Below are 21,287 nucleotides of genomic sequence, written 5' to 3'. Positions count from 1 at the left end.
AATAATTTTGTTAGATTGCATTGTAATAGCTGTCATATCAGCATGCATTTAAACAAATACTTACTAAAATTGGTGAATATTTGTGTCGCCATTTTAATATTGAAGATGGAAGAAAATACGCAACATTTTCAGCATATAATACTTTATTATTTCAAGAAAGGTAAAAATGCAACTGAAACAAACAAAAAAAGATTTGTGCAGTGTATGGGGAAGGTGCTGTGACTGATTGAACATGTCAGAAGTGGTTTGCGAAGTTTCATGCTGGAGATTTCTTGCTGGAACATGCTCCACAGTCAGGTAGACAAGTTGAAGATGATAGTGATCAAATCGAGACATTAATTAAGAACAATCAACATTATACTACATTGGAGAGAGCCAATATACTCAAAATGTCAAATCAATAGTTATTGGTGAAAATGTGTCTTTTGTTTTACAGAAAAAACCATACAAACTTCTTGGCCAACCCAATACATACCAGAAGTAGTTTGTATATACTATTTCCATTGCCATGTGTTTTTCAGTAGTCAGTGGTCAGGAACTGGCTGTTTTCTCAGGTAGGGATGATTCAGGTGTTTTCAGCAGGTCTTTGCTGCAAGCTCCTCATCCTTCCCCTTCACACTGTGGGCCATGCTCTTTTACCATGGACTCTGTGGGACCTCATTGTTGGGCGAGCCCAAGCATATTTTAAAATAAACAAATCTTTTAAAATGTTGTTTCTCTTACAACATTTTAGTATTTCTTATTCCTATTTTGTTAATATTCTTAAAATCTTAGAAATGTTCTGTTCTCTCACAATCCTCTCAGTGGAGTTTCTGCTTTCTATTTCAAAGTAAATATTAATTATAATATTATTATTAAAAAAGAAAACATTATACTAAATACATTAATAAAACACTAAAAGCAAGATCTAAGAAGTGTAATTCCTTGACCATAATAAACATTGGTTGTTCTTTGATGAAATACAGTGACAAGAGCATCTGAGAGTTCAGAGTTAAGTCACCTCATTGATTATTGGGAGGAAGGTGGGTCTAATCAGAACAGATTAAAAGCATTAGGTTCCTAACTTGGGAAAGGAGACAGTGTGATTCAATATCTGTTTTCAGTTATACAAAAGATTACTTAAGGGTGGTGGTACAAAGTTGAACAAAAAGAAATTGTATTAAATTGCAGTAAGCAGGAATTTAGCTGAAAATTTAAAAAATAACTTTAAGTATAGAAATATGCTAGGATTTACATTACTACATAACTCTAAAAATTGTATAGACACTTTTTCTTGTTTTTAATGGTTTGGTCGCTGGCCTTCCTGGAAGATAAGGGCTTGTTAAGGCAAAGTCTCTTCATGACTATGTTTGTGCTATTTTAAGATATCTAAGATGAAGAGGCTACTAGCCAAAATGTACATATTAGTTAGATTATAGGATAAACTGCTGTACAAGGAGACCCAAGAACATGGTGACTTAAACAAGATAAATTTATTTCTTTGTCATCTATCAGTGGAGAGGTAGGGAGACCAGGGACCATGACCCATCTCTGGGTGCAAAGAAGCTTTCCAGTTCTCACTATCTCCCAGCTTCCTGAGGAGAGAGTATAGGGAATGGATTTGGGGACTGTGCCTCCTTCCTTTTTAAAGGTACATTATCACAGAAGTTGCACTCATAACTTTCACTCCATCCTTTTGGACATTAAGTAGCCTGAGTTTCATCCCACTCTAGGTGGCAAAAAGGCTAAGAAATATAGTTTCCACTTGGGTAGCCATGTGGTTGGCTAAAACTGGGACATCTCATTAAAAGGAAAGAATGGGGGGGGTAAAAGGAAAAAAAAGAGTTCTACACTTCAAATTTTGTTAAGGAGAGCAAATCTCATGTTAAATGTTTTTATCACAATAAACATTTTTTGAAAAAGTAGAGTGAATATTCATGGACAACTAGAATCCTCTGCCATAACATGAAAAATGCTTTCACTATTTGGAGATGAAAGTAATGTGACATATTCAGACTATAATCCACAAAGACCAATAGGCAAATCTTGTGATTCATTTGGTGTTCTCTGAGATATGCATTTTCTCAGCAGCCATCAAGATTATATAACATTGCATTGGGATGACTAAAGCCAGTTTGGAGTGGGTGAATGATTATTCTGAGATCCTTCTTCTCTGTTAGAGCACACATTGCAGAAATTCTCTTGTGTATAAAAACATCTCTAAACCTTTGAAGAAGTAAGCACCAGGCTTAGCTTTGAGGAATAGTTCTTATAATGCAAATCTGCTTTTGCTTCTCACTTGAGATTTAACATCTCAACCATAAACAGGTAGCTGCCTAGTATGTAACTTCCATGATCATTACTTAGCACCCACCTGTTTGTGGTGAACGACACACTAAAGATTGCCACATCTGCCTGAAAAAAACAACAACAAATGAACATAACCACCACAAGCTTTAGAAGAGCCATATGGCCACCGTTTCATGATGCACAAGTCTCCGTCAAGGTCCTGTGAAGGCGTACATCAGCTTGGTGACTGCTATGTGTAAAGCAGAAGCCCTACTGCAAGAGCCTGAGGACTGTAGGATAGCCCTTGACCTCAAGTGTACAGGAAGCCATGCTAGAAGCAATTTAGTCCTGTAGTATTTGCCATGTAGAGCCTCCGAGAGATGTTAGTCTCGCTTTCTGCCTTTATGCATACAGTTGACTGCATTTCTGGGAAAAAACTGTCATGTTTAGTTTAAAATGATGGAAGCTGAGAGTTATTATTTCCAAGAAATATGGTCTGTAAGCCACAACTTTATTCAGTGCCTGTCTTAGAAATGTCATCGTTGTGAGAATGAAAAGTCATGAATTTTAGCTTATACTGCTTCCAGAAATAGTTCAGAAATAATTTAGTTAAATACCGTAACTGTTCAGTGGTTCCAAAGGCATATTCCTATCATGACCAGACTTTCTCATTTCTTTCTCATAATGCAAGATTATTATTTTTTAATTATGCTTTGTTGATTATGCTGTAACAGTTGTCCCAGTTTCTTTCCCCTTTGTTCCCCTCCACCCAGTGACAACCCTTCCTCCAGCTGTCGCCTGCACTGAGTCCATGCCAATTGGTTGTGCATATAGTTCTTCTCAACGTCTTCCTGTCTACTCCACTCCCTCCTACTATGCTTCTTAATTCCTGCACCATCTCCCTCTTTTTTCCCCCTTCCCCCTCCCTGCTGACCTCCCCCCAATATGTTCCCCATACCTTTAATTCTTTTCACACTCTTGTTGCCTACTTAGTTTGCCTTTGTTTTGATTCCCTAGCTTCTGTTGTTGGTTGTTGTGATACAGTTTTCATTTTAATGTTCATAGTTGTGATCCTCTTTCTCCTAAACAAGCCCCTTTAACATTTCATGTAAGAGTGGTTTGGATCTGATGAACTCCTTCAGTTTTACTTTGTCCTGGAAGCACTTTCTCTGCCCTTCTATTCTGAATGACAGCTTCGCTAGATAGAGTAATCATGGTTGTAGGTTTTTGCTTTTCATTACTTTGAATATTTCTTGCCAATCTCTTCTTGCCTGCAGAGTTTCTTCTGAGAAATCAGCCAAGAGTCTTATTGGGACCCCTTTGTACATAATTCTCTTCTTCTCTCTTGCTGCTTTTTAGATTCTCTCTTTATCCTTAATTTTTGACATTTTGATTAAATATGTCTTGGTGTGGTTCTCCCTGGGTCCAGTGTTATCAGAACCCTCTTTGCTTCCTGGACCTGTAAATCTATTTCTATCCCCAAGTTAGGGAAGTTCTGCTTCATTATTTTTTCACATAATTTTTCCATTTCTAGTTCTTCTTCTTCATCTTCTGGCAACCCTATGTTTCAGATGTTGGCCCGCTTATAGCTGTCCTGTAGGTTTCTGAGCCTCTCCTCATTTTCCTCACTTTTCGTTTCCTCTTTCTGCACTGGTCAACTGTTTGTTCCTTCCCTATGTTCCAATTTGTTGATTTGATCCCTGGTTTTCTTGCCCTCACCACTAGTTTCGTATGTGTTTTTGTTCATTTCAGCAGGACTAGTGTCATTCCTTCCCTGTCTTATTTAAGATCCGCTGTTAGGTCTATAAGCTTTCTTATAACCAGAGCTCTGAACTGAGCCTCAGAAAGATTTCCTATCTGCTCGTCGGATAGATCATATATTTGCTGTCTGGTCAGCTGCGTGATTGGGATCTCTATCATGATCCCTGCCATCCTGACAGTTTTGTGTTTACCTTTGCTTCCTGGGCGGGGCTGTCACTCTTCCTATGCTAAGGGGGTGGAGCCCCATGCACTCATCATGTCACTACCGGGCGACCCTTCTCACCACACTGTTGTGCTTTGTATGGGGGCGGGGGTCCAAGATGGATTCCTGCCATTCACTCTCTGCTGAGAGACCAGGAGCCTCCTTCTCTGTCTCCATGCTCTCCATCCCTCACAGTCCGAGGCAATGGGAATCTGCCTTCCCCGACGTTGGAATCATGAGCTCGTCTGGTCTGCAGCCAGGGGTTTTCCCCAGGCCCTTCTCACCTCCCCTTAAATATGGGTGCCTGTGCTTACCACCATCCTGCTGCCATCCCACTGCCATCCTGCCGCTGTCGCTGCAGCTGCTGCCACCAGCACAGTTTAACCTCTCTGCCCCAGCTCTGCCCCTCCTACTGGCCTGGACAAGCACTACTTCTTTATAACTTCATACATTGGATTTCCATGTAGCTTTATTTTCTGGAACTTCTGGTTATTTCTGGTTTTGTGGTAGTTGTCGTTCTTCTTAGTTGTGGAGGGAGTCGGAGCGTGTTAGTCTAGGCCTCCATCTTGACCAAAAGTGCAAGATTATTTTTTGTCAAGTAGCAAAGCAGGTAATAATGGCATTGAGGTAGCAAAAACATCCTTTTTATCAAATTATTTCAGGGAAAGAAACCTCTTATTCCCAAAACAACAGATAGGAACAACATTGAATAACAATAAATGGTGGCTATATAATCAAAATTAAAATTACCCCCTGTATGTGTTATTGTGTTATCAAAAGCCACAAAATCTCAGTGATATACAACAATTACTTATTTCTCACACACCTGTGGGGTCAGCTAGGGTAGCTGTGAGGGTGCTGGCTAGCTGACTCTGAGCTACAGGTTAGAACTGGGTCTGCTTCACTGGACTGCCCTCCTCCTTAGACTAGCAAGAAAACCAGGCCATGCAGTTCTAAAGGAATGGCAAAGGCACAAGAGAGCAAGCAGAACCACCAGTTCCTCTAAAGGCCTAAGGTTGGGAGGGGCTCGCTTTAAATTCAGCTCACATTTTATTGACCAGAGCAAGCCACGTGTTTGTATCCAAAGACAAAGTGGCAGGAAAGTATACTGTGCCTTTTGTGAAAGGAACTATAAAGTTACATTGCAAAGAACATTGATACAAGAAAGGGATGATGAGGAATTGGGGCTTAAATCAAAGTCTGAATTTTCAAAATGTTTGGGTGGGTTCTGTGGCAACCCAAACGCTTCTGTTTTCTGATTGTGACTAATAAAATATCATTAAGCCTAGCTACATGCTAGAATGATGCTTACTTAATCTCTGTGATTGAGATATGTAAATGAAATAAATTTCCCAGCTGTGAAGGTAAGAGAGGTGAGGATGGGGGCACTAGGTGAATATGGAGGGTACCGCCATACTGTAATCTAGTGAGAATTTTAAGATTTCATTGTTGTCTTATTTTTAAAATATCATTACAAAGAAATTTTAAAAAATCTTATAAAAGCACATGAACTGTTTGTGAATATTGAGTGTTTACTCATAAAATCTGTCCAGCTTTACATAACTATTTATTGTTAGACCTATCACTAATTCTAAAAACGCTATGATACATAGATTTTATGGAACAAGTTCATGCTTCCTGATGAAAGTAGAAACTAAATTTATGATTCTTTTGACTAAGTGTTTTATAATAGAAATGATGAACAAGAATATGGACTAACAGCCCTGACCAATGTGGCTCCATTAGTTGGGTGTCATCCTGTGAAGCTAAAGGTTACTGGTTCAATTCCTGGTCAGGGCACATGCCTGGGTTGTGGGTTCAGTCCCCTCAAGTGGAAGGCATGCGAGAGGCAACCAATTGATGTTTCTCACATTGATGTTTCTCTCCTTGTCTTTCTCCCTCCCTTCCCCTTTCTCTAAAAATAAATAGAATATTTTAAAAAAGAGAATATGGACTAACAATATTCAACTTAGTATTTCTAGAAACTAGAATGTTCTCTCCTGAAGTAAATATGAAACAGTAAACTTTAGATTGGATCTTGATGAATTAAATAAGATTTTTAAAAATTGAGATATAACTGACACATGACAGTGTATTAGGTTCAGGTGTACAACATAATGGTTCAATATTTGTATATATTGTAAAATTATCACCACAATAACTATGGTGATGACATAGTTACAAAATTTTTTTCTTATGATGAGAACTTTTGTTAATATCTACTTTTTAAAATCAGTTTTCAGATGTACAATGCAGTACAGTATTCCCTCACTTATCGCGGGTATTTTACATTCTAGACACCCCCCACCCCCTGCGTGATAGGTGAAAATCTGCGAAGTAGGAACCTTAGATTTACTTCAGTATTTATATGTATTTTAAGGCTTTATAAACCCTTCCCACACACTTATGAACTGTTCCGAGTCCCTTCTTAACCTTTCCCACTCCCTTATTAACCTTTTCCATGCTTTTATAAACACTACTTATGTTCTTAAACATACTCTACACTCTTAAACCTACATAACTTTAACAACATACGTATACAGTACCGCAAAATCCCGTGATATAGTGAAAAATCCGCGATAAATAATTAAATATAATATTTTTTAAAATCCCGCCATACAGTGAGGCCGCGATAAGTGAACCGCGCGATATAGAGAGGGACTACTGTATTATTAACTATAATCAACATTCTATACGTTGTATCTCTGGAACTTACTTATTTTATAGTTGGATGTTTGTACTGTTTGAACCTCTTTGCCCATTTTGCCCATTCCCTCCCCCCACCTTTGGCAGAAACCAATCTTTTATCTCTATATGAATTAATGGGGTGTTTTAGATCCCACATATAAATGAGATCATACAGTATTTGTGTTTTCCTATTCCATTTATTTCATTTAGCATAATACCCTCAAGGTCTATACATGTAGCAAACAGCAAGTTTTCCTCTCTTTTATGGCTGAGTAATATTTCATTGTACACCATATAATTTTGTCCATTAGTCCATCAACAGACTCTTAAGTTGCTTCCATGTCTTATGAATCTTTTTGAGTTAGTGTTAAATAAGATTATTTTTCACAATGTCTTAGATGTAGTATATTTTGTTGTGCAAGAAGGAAACGGTGAGATAATAACAATTTGGAACTAGAAACAACGAATGGTGAATTCTGTTCAGAGCAGGCTGTTTGCTTTAATGTAATGCTCATAATAGAAAACAGTGATAGAGAAATAGGACTTTACCTGTGACTACAAGAAAATATACCAAAATTACAAATGCTGGAATTATGATTTCCCTCTTATTCACAATAATTTTAATTATAACTAATATTGAGCTCTTAAAAAAAATCAAGCACAGTCACAAGTGCTTTAGTTGTATTATTTAATCCACAAACTACCCGATGAGGTAGAAATTTTTATTATCCTTATTTTACAAATTAAACAAGTACATGTTCCAAATTATCTATAATCCACATGTATTACTTTTAAAAATAAGTAAAATGATAATTTTTAAGCAAGAAAATTGTACTATCTTTAGGATGAACAATTTGCAAACAATCTGTTAAACACTACTTGTAAAGCTGCTCCTTCTCAGCTTTACTGTGTGTTATTGGAAAGACAGATTTCCATTACCTGCCTTGGGCAAGTTTTTCAACATCTCAAAGCCTCTGTTTCATTTGCAAAATGACTCCAATTATACTTACTCTGCTTTTCAAAATTGTTAAGGGAATGAAATGAAATATGTGAAAACAATTTATAAGTCATAAAGTACCATCTAAAGTTAGACAGGGATTTATTATATAGCCAAAATCTTAAAAATTTGCAACTAGAATATTGTAATTAGATGTTTTCTAGACAACACATAGCACATTCATAATCAAAACATTACAAATAAACATATAAAATATAATATTCAGAAAATCAAGCTATGATATCTATATGACATCAAGTTCCATCCTTCATCAATGGTACATAAATTGGTACTGCTGCAGCTAAAGCCAACTCTATATTCTAAGACTATTAAAACAAATAATGTTTAGTAAACAGTATCTTTATTTATATGACATTTTGTGTTACGATTTGTTAATGCTGCTTTCTCACAAATGTCTGTAGAATTAATAATTCTTTTTAATATTAAATAACAGTTAAATAAGGGAAAGACTTTATTTTGTTCACTGTTATATCCCCATTGCCTAGAATATTGTCTGAGGCATAAATGTTTGTTAAAAGAATGGATGAAGTGACACTCTGATAATTAGTGAAGAGACTTTAAGAACAGCTGTAACACATAAAAATTTTAAGCATAAATACTGGTCATGTGAGTAATATTTTGAAATGTCTTTGACTCGCATATATTTGGCAGATTTATCATTTCTTCCTATTTGCTTTACTTAGGGACGTGCTGCCTTAACAAAGGAAAAAGAGGAATTTGCTCATGAACATGAAGAAATGAAGAACCTAGAAGACATTGTTCAAGAAATAAAACCTACTGCTCTCATAGGTAAACCTCTCCCTCCCTCCCACAAACTCTCGTCTACCCCAACCCCATTTTCATCTGTTTAGTTTTCTTACTACTAAATTTTTAGGCATAATTTAACCTTTTGAAATTCTGCCTTTTGGAATTAACAAAATTACACATTTAGTGAAGCAACAGTACCCCATAGGTACCTAGCTTTGTTAATTCACGCTGTCCTCTTAATCTTATTGATCCCAGCTGAAGTGTGTGGCCCCCTCTGCCAACTTTGTCCGTCTGTTAATATTTGACATATTCAGTGCTTTTCTAGGTTTGATTGCTCCAAATAGATAGTGGTTCTGAAAGGGGAGTGATTTTGCCACCAAGGAAATATTTGACAATGTCTGGAGATATATTTGGTTATTACAACTGGGAATAGAGGGGGAGATCAGGGCTACTGACACCTAGTAAGTAGAGGCTAAAAATGCACAGGAAAGCCCCTCATAACAAGGAATTGTCCAACCCAAAGTGTTAATAGTGCCTGGGTTGAGAAGCACTCAACTAGCCCCTCCTTGAAAACAAGATCCATATTTCACATATCTTTATATTATAGCACTTAAAACAGTAGTTCACGCATTACATATGCACAGTATAATGTTTATTATGGTTGAGTTTAATGTGATTGAAAAACTCACATCAAGTCATTAAACTTTATCACTTATTCTGTGTGTTTATAATGTCAGCTCTTACTTTGTACATGTTCTATTCCTGGAAGCTCTTGTGAAGCAGATGACAATTTTGAGAATAATGATGATAACCATAATAGAACAGGAACTGTAGGCAGCCTTTATTATTGTATTTTACAAAATATGTTCTATCAGGAATCTTACATTTTTTTCATTTTTATCATGCAAATTACCTTGTTCTGTTAAAATTCTTTCAATCATACTTCAAATTTAAATTGAATTGGATGATTGTCTCAAATGTTAGTAGTGGTTTATAAAACACAATTACTTTGTAGCATTAGAGACTGAAATATACCCAGGTATATTTCTTATAGTAATAATATACTGGACACATTTTAATTTTCTATTATAAATGCATATAATCAAGATTCCTAGTGATTAGTCACCAGGTCCATGTATTACAAGTCAATGAACTTTTTGGGTTGGCCAAAAAGTTCCTGTGTTTTTTTCCATAAAATAGAAGACACATTTTTTATTTTCACTGATAACTTTATTAATTTGGATATTTTGACTATGTTGGCTATCTCCAATGTGGTATAATGTTGATTGTTCTTAATTAATGTCTCGATTTGATCGCTTTCAACTTCAACTGGTCTACCTGGCTGTGGAACATCCTCCAGCAAGAAATCTCCATCATAAAACTTCACAAACCACTTTTGACACATTCAGTCAATCACAGCGCCTTTTCTATACATTGTACAGATCTGTTTTTTACATTTCAGTTGTTTTTACCTTTCTTGAAATAATAAAGCATCATATTCTGAAAATATTGCATATTTTCTTCCATTTTCAATATTAAAATGGCTACACAGAAATTCACTAATGTTGATGTTTTTTTAAAAACTGCACACTGATATGACAGCTATCACAATACAATCTACCAAAATTGTTTCAAAGGAAGTTAAAGAAAACTAAGTGCTACTAGAGCCGTTGTACAGAAAACACCAAACGAACTTTTTGGCCAACCCACTGTAACCCTAAAGATCATTGGTATTAATAAACTTACCTTTTTTTGTCACTTTCATACAAAAATTTTATATTGTGTGTAGGATCTGTTAGAAACTGACCTGATTTCTAATTGTATTTTGGGCACGGGCTTCTTAGATTAGTTAACCAATGATAGTCCTATTTACAGTTTTCTCATTTCTACTTTAGGAGTTGCTGCAATTGCTGGTGCATTCTCAGAACAAATTCTCAAAGACATGGCTACCTTCAATGAACGGCCTATTATTTTTGCTTTGAGTAACCCAACCAGCAAAGCAGAATGTACTGCAGAGCAGTGCTATAAAGTAACCAAGGTAAAGCAAAAGTATAACTGCTATTTTAATTATCAACGTTTGATTCATTATAGGGAAGCCCAGTATATCAATGGAGCTTGCCACTTAACTTTTAAAAATTGTACAACCAAATTGAAAGAAAAGTGAACAGGTCAGAAGGGATAAGATCTATTTCCTAGAATGCTGTTGTAAATATTCTCTTCTTCAATGAAACAAAATAAACTTTGTAGTGTTTTGTTGATAATATTCCTCAAATGATTTGGGATTACATAAGGTTTAAACATCAAAGTTAAAAAAGAAAAGGCTTGATTCTAAATGCTTATTAAAATAACTTTTAACCAGCTATTCCAAAACATTGAAGCATACAGTATAAAAACCACAATCTTATTTTTGCTTTGCTAAATCCGGGGTTTGGATTTTGACGCCATGGGTGGAGCATTTGGGCAGCCATTTTGACATCCAGCCAGGTTGGGATAGAATTCCTCAAAGCTTCAGTACTTTACTGTTTCCAAAAAAGTGGCATATTTATGCTATATTTGTATTAATATATGTTTGACTGATATGTTGACAAGAGCTTTTTTCCCTTCAAAGGCTTGAAAAAGTCATTAAAACAAAATAGGTATCTTAACACGTTTATTTTAGAAATAAACCCAAAATGAACTAGAAAAGGTAAACATGACACAAAGTTACAAATCAGACCTTGATGGCTCCACTTCTTTAATATTATATTCTTAAATGCTTATTATGAGAATTAATGAAATCTTGGCAAGAGCTGCTCCAGTGTTTATCTCTTGATCTGGGATAGCATCAATGTACTCAATAATTAAAATTTTTATCTCATTTCTGGATTGGGGAATTTGACTCATCAGTAGTCCTTCAATACTCAAAGAAGGAAAAAAACTCTGAGCAATAACAAAATTTTAGCATTGCACATAGTAGGCACATTAAATGTTTAAATAATCATTCATTTTGGTATATCTCAATAGGCTTTAAGAGTTTTTAGACTCTTTGGTAATAGACTTAAACAAAATTATCTAAATCTATATAGTTGCATTTTTAAGTTTGAATGTGTCTGATATAAGTGGCCTACACCCTTGTTATGATCATGTCTAATGTTCTGTGTTGTTATACATAAAATTGAAAGTTACTCGAGACTGAAAACTTAAACAGTGGTTCAGCCAAAGGATTACAGAACAAAGAAAGGTCTGCCTGTTGCTGGTGTGAGTCTCCACAGCTGCAGGCACAGGTGAAGTTAAGGAAGGTTAAAAACACAGAATACATCGCTCCACCTCCATGGGCCCCAAGGGCTATAAAAGCAGCCGCCCTGGCCGCCTCCTCTCACAGTACCCTCCGCGGTCCTGGGATCTGTCTCTTGCTTCAACAGGGTTTGGACGGAACAGACTTAGGGTCGCGTTTTCTTTTCAAGTATCCTCCATCTTTTTTAGTCACCATCTTTGGAACCACCTCAGCAATCCTCAGCCTCCGAGACCAGCCAACACCGTTTTTTTGGCCTTAAATCTTCATTGCCGAACGACCATGACCTCCCAAGTTCGTCAGAATTATTCCACTGAGGTTGAGGCCGCCGTCAACCGCCTGGCCAACCTGCATCTGCGGGCCTCCTACACCTACCTCTCTCTGGGCTTCTTTTCCGACCGGGAAGATGTGGCTCTGCACTGCGTGGGGCACTTTTTCCGAGTGTTGGCCAAGGAGAAGCGCAAGGGCGCCGAGAGTCTCTTAAAGCGGCAAAACCAGTGCGGTGGCCGCATTCTCTTCCAGGACGTGGTGAAGCCTCCCCAAGATGAGTGGGGTAAAACCCAGGACGCCATGGAAGCCGCCTTGGCCTTGGAGAAGAACCTGAACCAGGCCCTTTTGGATCTTCATGCCCTGGGTTCTGCCTGCATAGACCCTCATCTCTGTGACTTCCTGGAGAACCATTTCCTGGATGAGGAGGTGAAGATCATCAAGAAGATGGGCGACCACCTGACTAACATCCGCCGGCTGGCCGGCCCCCAGGCTGGGATGGGCGAGTATCTCTTCGAAAGGCTCACCCTCAAGCACGACTAGGAAGGAAGCCTCTTTTGGAGCCCAGAGGCCTTTGAGGGGGCCCCTCTGCATTTCCCTGGCATCTGCCTTTTGCCTGAGTCTCTCCCTGAAATGACTAGACACCCCCTTAACCACCCTGGAGCCCTCTCCCGTGCATTGGACCAAATGGAAACAATAAAGCTTTTTGCAGCAAAAAAAAAAAAAAAAAAACCCACAAAATACAAAAGAGATTATTGAACCTTAAAAAACTATACCAAAAATAGTATGGAGACATTTCCTTCTTCATATTGACAATTCATATATATAAGAATATGTATCTAGCTATCATGTACTTAATGCCATTCTTCCATAAAATATGATGATTATAGAATGATGGGCAAGAGGAGTCAGAGTCGTGAAGGTTAAACAAAGTTAAAAAAAGTTAAACATAAATAATAATATTGCAGGTCTCTTTTCTAATAAACTTTCAAAAGTATATGTACATATCAAATAATAAATATAAATGTTTATTGAAAATATATATCAAATAATAATTTAGTTATATTAGAAATTTACTTGTAATAAAACATTTATCTGCTAAACAGAGCTGAAGGTAACAGACTTGTCTGAGAATAAAACCTAATTTTGTGTCTTATAGACACCTAGTTGAGAATCTTTATTTCCTTTCTCATCTATTTTTATCTTTTATGGGTTGAATCATTATACAACTTTTCCTTTTTACTAAAGATATGTTGATATTGGTTAAAAATGAATAACTTAATATTATTAATATCATAACGGGGTTAAGCTCTAGATCAGCAATTTTCAAACAGTGTGCCACAAGAATTTTTAAAGAGCGCTGTACCTAGAGAACAAACTAACAGCTGTCAGAAGGGAGGGGATTTCAGGGCTGGTGAAAAGGTGAAGGAATTAAGCAAAAACAAAAAACAAGCAAACAAAAAAACCTTCATTGACACAGACAACAGTACTGTGACTACCAGAAAGAAAAGAAGGAAAGGGCGTGGGGGAGGTAGAAAAGGGATAGGGGGGGTAAATGGTGATGGAAGGAGGCTTGATTTGGGGTGGTGAACACACAATACAATATACAGGTGATGTATTGCAGAATTGTACACCTGAAATCTTTATAATTTTATTAACCAGTGTCACCCCAACAAATTCAATTAAAAAAAAGAATTTTTAAAACATGCAATACTTTTTAGTTAGGGGCACTGACCTCTTTTCCCGTAGATTGTCAAATTAAAAAATGGCAATGACCAATACAACAATAGCCATCTGGTATGAATGTCCTGTCTTGAACAGTAATCATATAGGTCATATAATAGAGTTGCATTTTATTGGTCATGCTGCATATTAAGTTTATGTCTGATTGATTAATTCTTGGTAACAGAAATCCTTATATACAAGTGTAGGCACCTGATTTGTTTTTAAAGTCACTTTGGAGCAAAAAAGGTAGGTAGTTACTATTATTATTTTTTGTAAACCAATCAAGACTATAATTATTTTTTGTCATATTGGCAAAAACTATAATTTTTGGTGTGCCATAGAATTTTAGTAATTATCTTAGGTGTGCCATGAAATGAAAAGTTTGAAAATTGCTGCTCTAGATGTAAGAGGGATGAAAGTTATAACCCAGTCTATTATCATTTAAGCTATGCTTTGGAGATTTGGTGCTCTAGACTTCCCAAATGCATTTCTCAGACTGTGATGCCTTATTTGTTGAGGGTTTCCTATTCCTATTTTAGAAGCCCGAAATATTTTTAACTACATCTCCACCCTCATCTTCACTGATCAGATGAATTCTCCTTTTTTTGTTCAGCACCTAACAGGACCTGAGTGAAGGCCATCTTAAAGGATGTAATACATGAGATTCCTCAAAAAATTATCATAAAATATTAAGACTAGGAAAAGATAAAGACAGTTTTTGATAAATATGGATAATTTAATTATCCTATTTGCTAATCCCACCTGTTCTAATGGGTTTGTTTCCTATATCATTTTCCATGTGATTCTTCACAGTAAAGAAATATGTAAAATTTGAACTGGGGATTATGTTGAAATGTGTTGATTGCTAAACTCTAACCTAAAATGTTATTCTTTCTAATGCTCTTATATTACCATTTTTATCTCAGAAGTCTGTAATTGGAAGCCTATGTAAGAATGGTTGGTAGGCCTATAGGTTGGACCACTGCAGAGAATAGAGTGGTACCAGGTCTTCAGGTACCCTGTGCTTTGCACATTTCTCCTAGGGGTAGAGAGTAAAATAGAGAACAATAATAATCACCCACTCAGGAACGTTTGGCCAACATCATAAAAATTTGCCAAACTTATTAGGAAATTAATGAAAAATTAAACTTTTTTCTAAATAGTCACATGGCGTAACTCTGTTATGATACATTTGTTTTGAGATATCCTGCTTCTTTTTAAAATTGTGTGTCTGTGTTGTAGGGCTGTGCAGTTTTTGCCAGTGGCAGTCCTTTTGATCCAGTCACTCTTCCAAATGGACGGACCCTGTACCCTGGCCAAGGCAACAATTCATACGTGTTTCCCGGAGTTGCTCTTGGCGTTGTGGCATGTGGACTGAGACATATCACAGATAAGATTTTTCTCACTACTGCTGAGGTATTGTAAAATACTCTTTAAATTCACCAGGGCTATAAAATACCAAATGAGTGCAATGAATGTTGTCTCGTGGTTTCTTTATCCTAGTACAATCTCCACTCATTCCCTAGAAGGTATAGCTGAAGAAGAGAAAATCTTTCCTAGTGGAGAATAAGGAGCGAGTAGCAGGTTTATATGAGTCACTTGTAAAAGATTGTTCTTCAGTAGCCAGCATAAAAAAAAAAAAAAAAAAAAAAAAAAAAAAAGGGTTCTGATTTCTTAAATGGAACCCTTTTTTATTTTCATACTTCTAATCAGATTCTGTGACAATAGCAAGACATTTAAAAATTTTGTTTCCAATTCATAGATTCAGCAGTAAATATTTCTCTATTAATAACCTTACTAAATAATGGCATTTTGAAGATTTAAAATGAAAGCTTGCTTTGGTACAGTGAAGAAGTGTTTATCATTCAGGGTTTAATGTAGAAAACATAAACCACTCTAGTTTTTTAAGCAGAAAGGAAATTAAAACAGGGAATTGGAGGTTTATAAAGTCATTAAAAGGACAGAAGTGGGTTCTAGTGTGGGCCTTCAGAACACCACAGAGAAGATCCACGAGGGAAGCTCTGCTGAGCTACTGTTACTAACTGGGAGCCCTGGCCAGGTACTCATTTGGTGAGAGCGTCGTCCTGGTACAACAAAGTTGCCCGTTCCGTCCCCAGTCAGGGCACATGCAAGAATCAACCAAGGAATGTGTAAATAAATGGAACAACATTTTTTATTCTCTCTCTCTGTCTGTCTCTCTGTTTTTCTCTCTCTCTCTAATCAATAAATAAAAACTGTAAAAGAAACTGTGAAAGCTCTGAAATTTTACCCTATTTGCAAGCTAACAAGTTAGCCCACCACAGCATATAAATGTTGGCAAAAAAAAAAAAAAAAAAGGACTCTATTAGTTATGGCACGAGAGGTGACATGAACTTCAGGTTCCCATTAGTACCTGTTGCCTCCAAGCCTCAGGAAGATGATACAATGATTGGACACACAGTTGTGAAATCATGAGCTTTTGATGATCAGAATGTTCATCTAGTTGATACCATGTTTGAAGACGATGCTATTAATGAATGAAAATTGGAGTGAATTTCTCTTAAAATTAAACCATTGTACAGCATGATAACTGAACTGAGCCAAATAATTGATTAATAGTCAATAAGAATATCAACAAAGATTCTTATGTTACTGATGTGATCTAAAGGAGTGTAGTGATCCCAGTGTTTAGCGCTCGGGTTACACAGAACAGATGTCTGGAAGCAATCGAGTTCTGCTGCCTTCTTTCTCGTGACCGCATTAAAAGCATGACAGCTAATGTCTCAGTTTCTTTAACTCAAATTTTTGTTAAACATAAGTAGATGTCTAATTACTAAAAGATCTCCTTAAAGCTATTACATTAAGAAAACAATCATTGTATTTTACAGCAGATACATCGTAAGGAAAAAAAATGATTTTTTTACTCAGAGCCAGCGTTTTCTTTCATACGTAACTCCAGCACCCTCTAGCGACAAATCTCATGGAAAAAAATCTTTCCATTTACTGTCCAGGAAAAGTAATACCAAAAAACTCTGAAGAAAAATAAAATACGTTGTTGCCAGTAGTGTTATTCTTACCATAGCTAGTGATCTCTCTGGCTAGATGTTTTGGCCTCCCACTCTCTCTCAGGCCTCAACACATTATTCCTGCTCCTCATACCACCTCATTGTTTCCGTTGTCTCCTTTTCATGTCTTTTTTTAGCTATATGCATTTTTGTCCTTTTTATTGTCCGCTTTTCTTTTTGCTTTCAGAGATTGCATCCATTCTTGCTTCCATTATCTTCATTCAAAAAGTGGCCAAATCTATGTATCTCTATTATTATCTTTGCAGTATCTCCAGTTACCTGATAGGCATTTCCACCAAAATGCCCCGCTATTTGCCCAAAATCAGGATGTGTGAAATCCCTTATCTTTCCTTGCCTTCAGTATTGGCATTTGTATTAGTGGCACCCCCTTCCTAAGTGGCACCAAAGCTTAGAAGCCAGACGTTCTTTTCATTCTCCCTAATCCCAAAGTTTTCAAATTCACCATGCATACATAGTTCCATGTAACTGCTCCATCTGTTATCTACTGTCTTATTTCTTATCCTGTCTGGAAAACTTGGAAAATTATTCTCCATCTGTCTAAGCCTATCCTTCAGGTCACTGCTTCAGTCCCATCACATCCTTCTGTGCCTGCTCGGGCTCATCTTGATCTTCTTCCTTAGCCGTGGCTGTCTGCATCACACATATCAGCATTTAAATCTCACTCCTAGTTGTGTTATGCCCTTGAGAGCTTCACGTTTTAAACAAATAAGGATTGCCTTATAATTAAATTGTAAGTTATCGTTTATAAAAAAAGGTCTTTCATATACTGCTTTCAGAATACCAGTAGCACCTAGCATAATGCTAAAGCACATAGCAGAAACTGAGTAAACTTTTTTTGAACTGAATTAAATAAAATAGTTATATATCTTAGGAAGAAGAATTAATGCAATACCACATATACTCACTGCTAGAGGGTCCTAAAAAGAAGGAAGTCCTTTTCATCTAGATTATATTTGTAGTTAACAAAAGTCGTCGTTGGCAGCCGTCTGTCTCGAGAGACGATGGTGTAGCTTCCCAAGAGTCTATCTGCACCGCCGAGAATGGCTGTGCAGTCCGACTTGGGAGTGACATGGTATCTGTCTCCTCCCGTGTTGAATCGACATCATGCGATGACGCTGAAGCTACAGAGCCTGGGCAGGATAATATGGAGGGTCTGCTGTTGCCCATGCAGCAGACCCCCCCTCTCTTCGCAGCTGAAGGGTCCAAGGGAAAGACGGAGTCGATACAGCTTGGCTTCAGGTGCGCCGCAGGAGTTGCCGGTGTTGACTACAACGTCAAACCGCCTTAGGGACTCCGGCTCCGGATTTTCTGTCGGGGTTTACTCCCTTAGCCTTTCCCCTGAAGAGGTATGCCGCAAGGCAGCGGAGGTTTTTTTGGAGTCAGAGTTTTCCTTCTCTGAGTTAACAAAAGTAACATGTAGGAAATCTAGGTGAATGTTTTTTTTTGTTTGGCAACTTCAAATAACTATGAGGATTATTGTAAAAATACTAGTTTGATATCTTGCAGAACTAGAAATCTCATGAATTGGCACTAATGCCAAAGGCTATTCCTAGACAGTTTTATATCGCACAGATTTTCGGCTTTCCTGGCACTCTGGACAGTCTTCTGGGCCTCTGATGAGAGCACCCAGTGCTCCCCCGGGTCAGTCCTCCTGGTCTGTATGGTCTGTCCAGCAGCCTGTCCACATCTAGGAGGCAAATCTTGGCCTCCTATCCTCACACGCTGCTCTTGAACCATCTGCTTATGCCCTCACTCACCCCGCCCACTCCTCTCTGATCTCCCAGAGGACACTAGAAATGATTACCATAGACAACAGCCTGTGGAGGAAACTTCAGTGCTTTTAAGTCACTGAATAACTGAAAATGCATTTGCCATAACCTTGTTAAAATGAAATGAAGAGAGATTATTTGAAAGCAGCCACAATGTAGTTAGATAGAGAGATATCAATGGGTTATCAAAACAACAAATAGTTTTGAGCCAATGTTCAGCCATCTTCTAACCATCCCCAATCCCTTTAAAATGATATTGTGTAACATTTGGCGGGGGGGGGGGGGGGGATGATATTGAATACCAGCAATGTGCCAGTGGCGACAGGAGCAATATATATCTATCTCATGTAAACAATTGAAAAAAATTTGAAGTTGACTGGTTAAATAACCTGCCTCCAAATCAAATATCTAATCAGCTAAAATGTTGTAGAACTAGATATGACTCCCAAAGCTATTTCACTTCCATTCTGCCTTGCTGGCTGCTTATTTGTTCTTTAAATGAAATAGCTAAGATTTGTTGTACACTTACTTTTCCCAGACAGTGTGGTAAATTCTTTACTGGCATTAATTTCATTTAATCATATGAATCCTATATTATTAATCTCATATCACCAAAGAGAAAACAAGGCTTAGAATTTTGCCTCTCTCTGTTCCCCAAACCCTGCCTAAATATCCTTGTTTATATCCTTGTGCAACGGGACATAACCCAGACTCCGTAATTTGCCTTGACTCTGCTCCAGGCCTGATTTCTCTACACAGATCCTCAGCTCCCTGCAGTCATGACACTCAGCCTCACTGAGTCCAGCTCACACATCTCTGCATCTGGTCGGACTCGGGTTCCCTCCATTGCGCCCACCCTGTACTGTGTGTCTAACTCCTAGCTTTCCTTCAACTCCACGCTGAAGTTCCCTCTGCTCTTCCTCTGGGTTTCCTAACTCTCACATTTCCCAGTGAGCCTAGGCCCTCGGCTGCTTTCTCCTTCATTATTCTCCTTTTCTTCCTACAACTTGTGTGGAACGTTTTCTACATTCTCTCTGCATCCATGGTTCTATTAAATAAAGACCCAGTTATATTCACTGATTTAGACATGCCCCACTGAAAGTTTTAAAGTCTTAGAGCTGGAGGGAACTTCAACATTGCTGAGTCACCTTTGTGCCCTAGTATAATCAAAAAATAATTTAGCGCTATTTTGTATATATGCATATATACATAGTATTTTATTGTTGGACATTTTGTGAGCAACTTACAAATACTATGCCCCTTTACTTTTAAATATTTTGAGAAATTTTCTTATGTGATCATTGTGGCATTATCAATTCAGAAACATTAGCATTGATATAATACTATTATGTAATATACAGTTTAAATTCAAGTTTTGCCAATTATCCATTAAAAAGAACTTTATAGCCTCTAGGATGATCCTTTAATCTGCAAGAATATTTCAGCTTTTTTGTTTATGTCAATAACATAGGACCGTACAGGCCAGTTGTTTTTACAATGTTTCTTAATTTAGTCTTATCTGATTGTTTCCTCATGATTTAATTCAAGTTACATGGTTTTGTTAGAAGCATTCCATGCCTAATGAGTGTGTCCTTCTCAGTGTGTCACAACAGGAGACACATAATGTCAATTTGTCTCAGTTTTTTAAAACTACTTTATTTAGTTATCATTGACATATGAAAAGTTGTTGTAGTAAGAACACTTATAAGATCTACCCTCTTAGCAAATTTTTAAATATATACTGTTTGATTCAGGAATATGGAATGGTTTGGGGGCAGCAAATACTGAGGCTAGTTAGGTGATTCAGATAATCCAGAGTCTGCGTAAGGTTAAAGTCCTACTTGCAGTGTGACTCTGAAATAGGTGTCTCAGCCTCCTGCTCTACCTCCTACGCAAGGCTATGTGAGCTGGAGTAATGGCACGATCAGCTTGGGATACCTGCCCTCCGTACCTTCAGGCTCCTTTCCCAGCATGTCTGTCATCCTCCTCTCATTTCCTTACTCCTCTTTCCCCAAATGGCAGAGCTGCTGGCATTTCATGGTACAGTAGAAGAGGAAATGGATTAAGTGGAAATCCAAATTCTGTTTCCATCATTTTCACTAATTGTGTGATCCCACCAATCACCAAAACCTCTCTGGGCTCGGTTTTTCCATTGATAAAGGAGCAGATGAAATTAAATGATCACATTAATGTGATCTCCTTCTGTACATGACCATATATGTGACCATTCACTTAGTTATCCTCATAACCCCCACATTGTATGGTGTGAAGTACAAACATTCTTGTCTTTCATTTTTTAAGGTTATAGCTCAGCAAGTGTCAGATGAGCACTTGGAAGAGGGCCGGCTTTATCCTCCTTTGAACACCATCAGAGACATTTCTTTGAAAATCGCAGAAAAGGTAAAACTATTCTTGTTCATCCTCATTATTTTTCCTTTTTTCTAGTGCTAAGTATGCATTTTTGGGTATTAAAAATCCACTTTTTTGTAATTATGTCAGAAGGCAG

General features: G+C 37.3%; 1 protein-coding gene across 1 annotated transcript in view; it reads left to right on the top strand.

Annotated features, from left to right (window-relative positions):
* The window catches only part of ME1 (malic enzyme 1), a 170,758-nt gene that overhangs the window by 144,655 nt on the left and 4,816 nt on the right, over positions 1-21,287 (top strand). Inside the window, exons 10-13 of the mRNA XM_090279624.1 lie at positions 8,621-8,726; positions 10,580-10,722; positions 15,190-15,363; positions 21,083-21,181. Of these exons, the coding sequence (XP_090135750.1) occupies positions 8,621-8,726; positions 10,580-10,722; positions 15,190-15,363; positions 21,083-21,181 (522 nt within the window). The remainder of the gene's footprint in view (positions 1-8,620; positions 8,727-10,579; positions 10,723-15,189; positions 15,364-21,082; positions 21,182-21,287) is intronic.

This window comes from Furipterus horrens, unplaced genomic scaffold (genome assembly GCF_987537825.1).
Source record: "Furipterus horrens unplaced genomic scaffold, mFurHor1.1.pri manual_scaffold_6, whole genome shotgun sequence".
Taxonomy (NCBI): Eukaryota; Metazoa; Chordata; class Mammalia; order Chiroptera; family Furipteridae; genus Furipterus; species Furipterus horrens.
The sequence above is the reverse complement of the archived record's forward strand: the minus strand, read 5'-3'. Positions and strand labels throughout refer to the sequence as shown.